The 10,574-nt window shown below is 36.4% G+C and overlaps 1 protein-coding gene and 1 pseudogene across 2 annotated transcripts; one reads left to right on the top strand and one right to left on the bottom strand.

The window, feature by feature from the left end:
* Positions 1 to 1,183: 1,183 nt before the first annotated feature.
* On the bottom strand, positions 1,184 to 4,666 carry LOC110748943 (putative disease resistance protein At1g50180 pseudogene; annotated as a pseudogene). Its single transcript, XR_015832944.1, has 2 exons — positions 3,509 to 4,666; positions 1,184 to 2,981 (listed from the first exon to the last, which is right to left on the bottom strand). The product of XR_015832944.1 is annotated as a putative disease resistance protein At1g50180 pseudogene (transcript).
* A 3,124-nt stretch (positions 4,667 to 7,790) lies between these two features.
* LOC110748956 (Protein phosphatase 2C family protein) lies at positions 7,791 to 9,951 on the top strand. Its single transcript, XM_021948937.2, has 5 exons — positions 7,791 to 7,992; positions 8,448 to 8,738; positions 8,972 to 9,224; positions 9,492 to 9,601; positions 9,731 to 9,951. Exons 1-5 carry the CDS (start codon positions 7,960 to 7,962, stop codon positions 9,866 to 9,868), a joined length of 825 nt encoding a protein of 274 aa, XP_021804629.1. The 5' UTR covers positions 7,791 to 7,959; the 3' UTR covers positions 9,869 to 9,951.
* The last annotated feature ends 623 nt before the right edge of the window (positions 9,952 to 10,574 follow it).

Raw genomic sequence — 10,574 nt, 5'->3', positions numbered from 1 at the left:
AGAATTACATATTGAGTTGGAGTGGTATTGGTAATTGCTTCACTTTTCAAACAACACTTTACATGCAGAATACTGCCACCTCTTACTACTATACCTATAAATCTTTGTTTGAAATTGTTGTTCCGGTTGGCAAAAAGATTGCAAAATCACCATCTTGCATTTTTGTTACAACATGTAAGAAATAATCTTAGCCTCTCACATTCTTTCATAGTTAGTAAAATACGGAACGGGAAAAATACGAATAAAATACAGTTGTTTTAGAGGAATTTTATTCAATTGTTATGAAGCACTTTTAACTCAACAGCTCAGCATTTACACGCCGCTGCTCTTAGAATGCAATAATCCCTCCAAAATATAATTAGGGAAACCTTTTTAATTTGCTGCAGTTTAACTCTTTGCTTTCAAAACAGATAGTTGCATTAAAACAAATAAAGAAACAAGTTTATATCACAACCAAAAAATAAAAAACACTATCAACCAAACTATCACAGCAAAACCAAGCAAGATCCCTTGCAAAGTATTATACAATCTGAGGAAAAGATTGCTTCAACCTTGAACTAGTTGACCACATCTTTGCTCTTCTTGATTTTCTCCTCATAAGTTCAGCTTACCACATGCTCCCTCTGCTGCAGAGCTTCAGCATACTTTCTCAAAGTCAAATCCCTGCTGTAGCTACCAAAACACAAATTCAGCACTTCTGTCATATAGAGAACTTGTCAACATGATCAACTAAAAAGAAAATCATATTGCCTATGCACTGGAGCTTTCTAATTGCTGTTCACATGAAAAGGGAAGGATTGGACATTTCAAAGATTCTCAAATGCCATAAATATTCAACTCTTACTTGACTTCCTAAAAAATCCAACAGTCAATAGCACCAAACAGCACATAAGCAAATAACAAAAAAAATGGAGAAAGAAAATGGAGAAAGAAAACAGAGCAAAACAGGGGAGGCGTTCTTGTGCTCCTTTTTCACACACCTACAAATCTTGCCTAATACACAAATATTTTGTAAGTAACAAAATGACAAACATAACATTGGATATTCGAAATGAGGAATCAAAAAAGAAAAAAGTAAGAAAGAAGATGGGGCAAAAAAAATAGAACTGCAGGTTAATTCTTGTTGCACAAGGAAGAACACAACGACAATTAACCTACAATTTGAAATTAAGAAATTACCTTTTCATTGCATCGGTGGGTCGTACAGTTCTGCAATTACAAGGGAAGGTACATGTTGAATTTTACTGAAATCTTCTCCATCTTCCTGAATCCTACTATGGAATTCTCTAGCATCTCGAAAATGCTTAATTTCCTGAGATTCGTAAGATATCTCAGCCCATCTGGAAGTGTTGTCAATCCACTGCAAAATCCAATGCGCAATCGGCAAAGACTAGGCATGGCTCCTTCCTCTACCCTCCACTTTGTTATTTCTGGAATGTGAAAAACGGATAGAAATTCAAGACAAGGAAAGCCTCCATTGGAGAAAACCATTATCTTTGTATTCTCCTCAAAAGTGTTTCTTCCTTGAAGGCGTAGAGTTGTTAAGTGTGGCAACTTCTCTAGTATTCCCATTTGGTCGTCCAAGAGACCACAGCTCCTCAACTCTAACTTGGTGAGGTTTGCATAGTTGCAGAGCTCTTTCGGTAACTCTGGGGTTGGCCCAAATAGCTTCAGTTTGTATATACACTGACAGATTGATACTATTTGCCTAATCTGCTCCTCATAGCTACTCTTCCTTGCATAATCAATGTCCACAAATAGAGACCGGATACGGTTAAGCGTGCTGCCTGTAGATTTCAAGATTTCCTCCGGATTTCCCAAGGAGCTTGATAGTCGTATGTTCAGTTTTCTAATATTGGTTAATCCAATAACATCTTTCAAATCACAATACTTGGATGAAAGAAAATCTAAGGTTTGTAAATGGCCAAGAGTAGACAGCTTCAATTCAACACTTGCTCTGTAAAACATGGGTAAATATAAATGTCTTAATTCTTTCATCTTCCATATCACATTTGGGATATTGAGCTCATTTTTAACACGGAAATCAAGAGTTTGCAAGCATATCAAATTACCTAAGGATGATGGAAACATATTTATATTGCTAGACTTCACACTTAGAAACCTCAAGTGTACCATATTTCCAATTTCACTTGGCGACTCTACTACTTCTACTTTTTCATTTACACCTTCAAGCTTCAAAATTCTAAGCACCTTGAAACCCGTCAATGGAGATAGTAATAATTTTTTACTTGTTGGCCTCCATTCTCTTAAGTCATAGTATAACAGAGACCTCAAGTGGCCACTTGTTTCACCTCTTGATGAAACCAACCTATCAGCATTCTCATCCAAGTAAATTGCAAGTCTTCGAACTTTCCCCAATGGTATTGCCATGGCTACCATCGAAGAAGTAGACATATTAGTTGACTCATTTTCATGCAAAGAATGGCCAATCTAGAGAAAGCTTTCCTCTTCTGCTTTTAACAAACACAAGTCGCGTATAAGGTCATGGATTCGACAAGTTTTAATCGTCCCTGTTGAACCATTTCTGCCCACTTGAACCACACACCTTTCCACCAATTCACTTAAGCACTTGCGTGCTATATCCTCCATTGTTTCTCCGAAACCATGTCTTTGTGTTCTCAACGAGATAAGACCTTCTGCCACCCATAACTTAGTCAATGCGCTCACTGAAATTTCATGATCTTCAGGATAATGGCCTAAATATAAAAAACATGGTTTCAAGTGATACAGTAAGTCATCATAACTCAATGCCAACACCCATGATGCACCTTCATATTCTTGTTCATGAAATTTGCCTCTCCTAATGTATTCATGAACATTCTCATGCACTGTCTCCCACTCTTTAACATTGTTTTTTCTAGCTAGAACTCCAGCAAGCACAATAATGGCTAATGGCAAACCTGCACAGTGTCGAAGCATCTCAATTCCTAGTTCTTTCATCTTTTTGTAAACTCCAGAATCTGAAAAGTAATTAAAAAAAGCCAAATTAACACTTCTAATAGTTGTATAAAAGATAGACACAATGCCCTATGTATTGTAACTATTATTTCTATTGCAAATGATAAATTACTATCTTGGTACCCACCGAAATGTTCACAAGGCAGTCTGTACTAATTTTATGGCATTTGTTTCAATGTTGTCCCATAGTTTAGCTTAATAGCATTTATGCACATTTGGTTCCTTACTCTTATCCATGACAATATTTCCAACCATTACTGGGATTTCAATTCCTTTCAACAACAACAAAAAGAAAAAGTCTTTGCAGTCAAGAATATGCATATAGATATAAAAAAGATATTAATATTCCTAGAAATTTTTTTGTTAAAAAGCATAGCATATGATATTATGTACACACTACATAATATTTGAAAAATAGTAAACCTCCATAAATGACGAAGAAAACTACAATAATGACAGCAAATTCTATGTATGAGGCTCCTTTGATAAATAAGAAAAGTGAAGATAAAAGCGTCATGTCTAAAAGTACCTTCACCAATCCTTCCAGATATTGCTATCTTCTCAAATAGCTCCCAACTGTCATTTTCTTTCAGTGCCTGGGGTTGGTGGAGAAAACCATTTCTATCTACATGCAAAGCCACTGCTTCATTTCGTGTTGTAAGTAAAACTCTGCTTTGTGTTTCCTCATATAATGGAAATGCAGCTTTCAAAGAATTAAATGTCTCGATGTTCCAAATGTCATCAAGTATCACTAAACATCTCCTTTCTCGTTGGACAAGAAAAAGCTTCTTGGCTATTTCATAATCCCTCATTTTTGCAATTTCTTCTCTCTGTTCCTTGGTGGCAGAGATGAGTTTAATTAAAATGCCTTCCCAAACATCTCTTACTTGATATTGTTGAGATATACAGACCCAAGCAAAATTTTTGAAATGACACCTAACTTCTTCGTGATGATAAATCTGTTTTGCAAGAGTGGTTTTCCCCGAACCTCCCATACCCCAAATAGAAACAACTCGGAGGCAATTTTCTTCCTTCACCAAATATGTGACTATTTCCTTTACATTGTCTTTTATCCCAACAACAACACATTCAATAACATGAGAATAAGTTCGCCTCAGTTGTTGTTGTCTCTCAAATGATTGCAAGGAAGATGCACCTCCAATCTCTCTTGTTTCCCTTATAATGTTATAGCTTTGCAAACTCGACCTCAAATTAGAAATTTTGACAGTGATGTTCTCAATTTCTGCCCCAATCTTGTGAAGATCAACCCATTGCTTAAAGATGGAACCAAATCTTTTCAGAACATTCTTCATGTCTCCTTTATTCTTGGTAGCAACTTTCAAGCCATAAGTTTGAATAACGTCTTCCAAATCATAAGCAGCATCTCTAATTTTGGCAACCCAAATGCGTACACTTGCATCGTCTACTTGTCTTCGATCTGCATCTTTGAGGAAGCCTTGCATCAATTGTAGCTCAGTCTGTGCAACCTCAACTTGTTGGCTGACTCCAGACAAGAACTTGGCTTTCTGAGTTGTGAAGTCTATAACACTTTGGAGCACAAAGGAAACAACTGCCTCAGCCATGCTCTACACTTACTCTCTCTTTGCCAAAAAGAAGAACTAAACCTCAGTAGAGCAATTTCTTTTTGTCTACATATGAAGTCAGTCAACTGATGAATTCATCCCACCAAAAATTATTATTGTTTTAGGACAATTGCACTTCGAAAAAGAAATTAGACCTACCACACGTAAGTTGCACGTATCTATAGTTTTTGGGCTGGTTTTTTGTGGACCTATGCTTCTTTGTTTTCCTTTTGGGTTGGTTGTGGCCTGTTATAGTTAAATCACTTTCAAGCAAGAATTCTATAGTGAGGCCACTTAGGTGATGCCCTATTTCTTAATCATTAGATCAAATTGGTTAGCCGTTGAATCAAATTTGTTAGTCTAATTCAAGGGTTAATAGATATGACCTCACCTAAGGACTATATATAAGGCCTTCACTATAGAATGCCTCCACTTTCAAGTTCATTTCAACGAATAGATTCAACAAAAAATACATATGTGAGTTAGGCCAATTGATGAGTGCACCTAAGTTCAAAATTCCCTCTCCATAAATTAGATTAATTTAGATTATCGCTTATATATATATATTTAAACTTATTAGGCAGGCTACATTTGGACCTGGCCTGAGTAACCAAAGGGCATGTTAACCTTCATGCAACATCTAATTCTAAATGTAAAATATGTGGCTGTTTATAATAACCAAATCAGAGTTTGATACATTTATACTTTTTAATAAATTCATTATATATATATATATATATATATATATATATATATATATATATATTTATATAGGTGTGTTATATTGTTCACAACAGTAAAGGAGAAATGAGTGTAATTAAAAAGAGTCAAACATCAGCCCCTCTTCGGTCCCTTCTAGTCTCAACTCTCCCAGTCAATTCTGTGTTGCCTCAAATGCCGAGTATGAGCTCCTTCACCAAAAGAAGTCAACAATTGAATGGCTCTTTATCCTTTTTTTCATTTGATGTTTTTAGCCCTAATGCCTAGTTAATAGCATTTACCGCATCCAAGGTCTTAGGTTTGATTTCTCCATTCCAATATTGCTTGTATCGGAAAAATGAAGATAAAAATAAACATGAATGACTTAGGTTTGTATATCAGTATATATAAAATAGAGCATTTTACAACGTGGAAGGGAAGTTAGTGAAGGTCTGAATCGGACAAGGACAACTCAACAGGACTCTCATTTCCCACGTCTCAAATATCCAGAAGAAGAATCCTTTTGCCGTCCTTCACGTAGTCAACAATTTGTTTGTTTCGAAACTGCAAGTCTTTGGCCCGAGAGATGGAGTGGAGTCTAGGAACTAGAGGTGTCAAACGGGCCGTGCCGGGCCGGCCCGTCCCATTTAAGCTCGTACTTTTAACATTTTCGTGCCGTGCTGGGCCGGCCCATTTAATTTATCGGGCCGTGCCGTGCCGGCCCATTTAATAAAATCATTGATCCCGGCCCGGTCCAAAGCCCATGTCCATATTCAAACGGGCCGGGCCGGGCTCGTGCCGTGCCCGTGCTCGTGCTCGTGCTCGTGCCATACTCGGGCCCAAGAACCAACCCATTTAATTTGATTTTTTTTCACTTTATTTTTTTTTCCCACTAGATAATTCAAATTATAAACATTAAAAATATCATTTGAGGCAAGAAATTATGAACTATTTGAAAACATTAATCAATCAAACATCCAAACAATATGAAGGGGCGGAGGGCAAAAAGTGTCCAACTCCACAAAGTCCACTTGAACTTTTCATCTTTAAACAACTTATTATTTTATATGTGAAGAAATGTTTTGCTTTGATTATAGGAGAAACGTATATGTCATATGTATTGATTAGATATCAAGTCCAATGGTGTTTAATTAATTTGTAGTTGATATGTTTAATTAACTAAGGACCTAAGTAATTTCCCAAAAATGAAAGACATCAAGTATATGTTTATGAATTTTTTTTATAAAAAAAAAATATATATAAACAATGACATTAGATGTCAAATTATTGCATTTTTACTTTTTGAGAGAAAAAAAAATGCTAAATGGGCCGAGCTTGGGCTTGTGCGGTGCTTGAAGCGGGCTCGGGCCATGGGCCGGCCCGATCCATTGGACCTATTTCTTGATCCCGGCCCGGCCCAAGATTTCGTGCCGTGCCGAGCACGGCCTATTAATATTCGTGCTCGTGCCGTGCCGTGCCTCATTTAAACGGGCTGAGCTCGTGCCGTGCTGGGTCGGCCCGTCCCGTTTGACACCTCTACTAGGAACAGTAGAAAACATCATGTCAAATCTTTTGATTTAATCTCACTGAAATTTCCTGGAAATATCCCTTGACAGTGAGATGGTACATTGGTTTCAATTTTCTTGCCCAACCAATTTTTTTCCAAATCATAAACCTTCTCTGTCGTAGTTATTGGGTAATTAAAAGTGACGTATGGTATGGGGGGCAGAGAGCAAAATGGCGACCTCTTTGGCATCTAATGACCTAAACTTAAGACCCATAAAAAGTCTTGCGTGCCCTGAGGTTTGTTCATCAATAATATATTTTCGCTTATTTAACAACAACAAAAATAAATAAAACCTCTACAATTTTAGTCCCAAAAGAAAAAAAAAACCTCTTATTCTTTAATTACAGCAGGTCACCAAAACTGAAATTATGACAGTTAGTTGGCCTAATACCATAAACCCGAGTTGGATGAAAATTTCCAAAACTATAAGGTTTGTTTCATTCCTCAAAACCAAATTTTCTTTTTATGTTTATAGTCAAAGCGGCTCTGTTTTAGGTTTGGAATCTCGCGTTTAATTTGTTATCATATATATTTTTTTAACAAACAATATTGGGGGATCGAATCTAGGACAAACTAAAAGTGTGAATAACCACTTGAGCTACAAGCCCCTTCATCATGATTTCTTTTTATTTTTAAAATAATAAAATACAACAAACTGAAAGTGTGAATAACGCTCTGGTAACAAGAAAACGGTGAGAATATAGAAGCCTGCCATTAATATTAGAAAGAAAATTAAACTGATGCTTGACAACGTAATTTTGACCACACATGATATCCACAAATGTGCAGTTACAAAATTTTAAATTTTCTGCTCACAGATTGACGGATGATTAAAGCTATCTTTTAATGCAGTAATTAACGCAAAAATAGGAGGTCTAGATAAATATATACAACCAGCTTAGACTCCTCATTGACTTTAAATAGCTATAAATTGTAATTACATTACCCACACAGACTAGCAAACGGTCATCTTTGCCAAGTATAGCTCTTTCTTCCTCCCTCCCTCTATCTCATTTTTCAATTTGAAAAAAGTTCACCGTTCTTTTTTTTTTTCTTTTGGCCTAAAGGTGATTATCTTCTTCACATACCAGATAATCACCAAAGGCCTCTGATCAAATTTCAGGGGTGTTCATGGCCCTGAAAGATTTTCATCTTAAGCAAAAGGTATGGCTATCTTTTCCCATTTCTTATTTTTTTTTTTTTTTTTCTTCTTGAAAAACTGCATTTTTTCTGAGCATTTATATTTGAGTTCTTGGACAATCTGAACAATCTGTTTTCTGGGTTTCTGATTTTTGGTTGATAACTTATATGGGTTGTGCCGGATTGTTTAAGAAGTCAAAATTGTGTTTACAAAATGGGAAATGACAAAAGAAGGAAAAGAAAAGAGATTGAATATTATTATAATATAAACATGGAATTACCATTTACAAAGTTTGATTTTGTCTTTTTCCATCTTTCCAAGTTTTCATTTTTCATTTGTATAATGTATATCATGACCGCTAATTTCTACACAAAAGTTTATATATATATATATATATATGTGTGTGTGTGTGTGTGTGTATGCTCAAGCACCATAACATAAGCTGAAACGTTTTTCTGAATTAAAAATGGTTTTTCAGGCGTTGCAGCTGAAACGTTTTCTCATGGGAAGTGCTGGGAGGAAGAAAAGAGAGGTCACTAATGCAAAGAAACCGTCGTGGATGATGCCAGCAGTCTCACATGGATATTATACGATTGAGGCCTTTAAATCACCATCTGGTTACGAAAATTCCGACTCTGACTTTGTTGTGGTTCAGAGAGAGCAAATTGAAGAGCTTGAGTTGTGGTTTTTCGGAGTTTTCGATGCTCGGATCGGTGACGGGGTTACCAAGTACATGCAGTCTCATTTGTTTGACAAGAATCCGAAAGAGGTAAACAACCCTATTTACATGAAACAATTGCTTTTAATTAAGCACAGATTAAAGTAATCACAACCCAATATGCATTAAGAAATTGCTTGATTAAGATTTGCACAATGTTACAGCTTTGATCAATTTTAATACACACTTAGACAAGTCTAGTTCCATACCCCTACAATTGTTTTGTTTCCTTTGTTCTTTTTTCATCCTCTGAGCTTTGCTTTTTGATGTCACATTCTGTGCAGTCTCATGTAAGGGCAAAGAGCAAGGAGACGATGAGAAAGGCATATCTTGGTGCTAGAGCAAAGACTAGAGAGAGCGCAGAGGAGACACATGGAGTTGGTTCAGTTTCTGCAATGGTGATCGATGGGGAGAAGCTTGTATTAGCTAACATGGGTGACTATAGAGCAGTTGTGTGTAGAGATGGTTTGGCTCATCAGATAGGCAGCAGGAACAATCAATCAGGCAAAAGACATTGGTCTCAGAGATTCTTTAAAGGTACAGTGCACTGATAACACTAGAATCGCCAAATTTATTCACCAAATGATGTGACAGATGATATGACGGTATTTACTTTTAGGAAAAACAAAGAGAGTTAGAATGGACCCTTCTTTAAGGGAACACTACCATACCATTTTGGGGAACAAATTTGGTGACCTTAAATGGAAATGACTCATCATATGATGTCCAATAGCCATATCTCATTTTTGACATGCTTGTGTTTGATACTTGTGTGCAAAACGTTCACATTTTAGTGTGGTACAGGCAATGCAGCAAGCACCAGGCAGTCTAAAACCTCAGACCTTGTTGTTGGGGCCGAAAGGGTTGATTCTGATACTGAATTTGTCATTTTAGCAAGCACTGGAATATGGGAGGTAAGACTTGTTATCATCCATCCCACACATGTTTACCAAAAGTTCTTCCATATGAGAGCATCTCACTTCTACAAATCTTCTAGCTTGCATTTGCATATTGTGATTCATCAACTTTGGCATGTGTTCCAGGTAATGAAGAATCAAGAGGCTGTGAATCTCATCAAGCACATCGAAAATCCACAAGCGGCTTCCGAGTGTTTGGCAAAGGAAGCTTCAAATAGAATGAGCAGAGGCAGCATTTCTTGCTTGGTCATTAGATTTGATTAGTATGCCATTCAATTTGCTTGCACAGTCGTTTGTTCATCTTGTACGAGACACCTTTTGTTTTTATCTGAATATCATTCAAACAACCAGCCTAAGAGGGCAAAAACCTGCGTATCACAGAACCACCAAATAGAGCAATCAAAGAAACAGAACCCAAAAGCCTCTTAAAATGAGAGGCTCAAAAAAGTCAAGAACCCTGAGACCTCAACACAGCAGAGGACCTTAGTTCATGGACTCTTGATATTCAACGGGTGTGAAATCGCAACAGAACAACCTTTTGACCACAGAAAAAAACATCTACAATCTTAGAACAAATTTCGCTCTCTTGGATGTTTTTGGAAAACAAGTCTAGTTTCTCTTTGAAACTATTCCGCTAATCTCAGTTCTCATGCTTTCCAAGCGTGGCCTATGGCAAAATATTGTGAACCCATCGAGTCGAATTATTTTAAAGACGACGTACTTTTATCAAACAATTTGCCATATAATGTTGCTAGACTGTCAATTTAAACTACACATTTAAACAAAAATTCACATCATTGATGATTCAATCACCAACATATATCAGATGTTTACCATGGAACAAATTATGCGTGAAGGAGCAAATACTATTTCGGTTTTTTTTTTTTTTTTTTTTTTTTTTTTTTCCAAATTTGTCTTATTTTGAAATCAAATTACAAGTCACTCGTCAATCTTAAGGAAATCTATTTCG

Source organism: Prunus avium, chromosome 1 (genome assembly GCF_965620075.1).
Source record: "Prunus avium chromosome 1, drPruAviu1.hap1.1, whole genome shotgun sequence".
Lineage (NCBI taxonomy): Eukaryota > Viridiplantae > Streptophyta > Magnoliopsida > Rosales > Rosaceae > Prunus > Prunus avium.
Note: the sequence above shows the minus strand (reverse complement) of the source record. Positions and strands in the feature narration are given on the sequence as shown.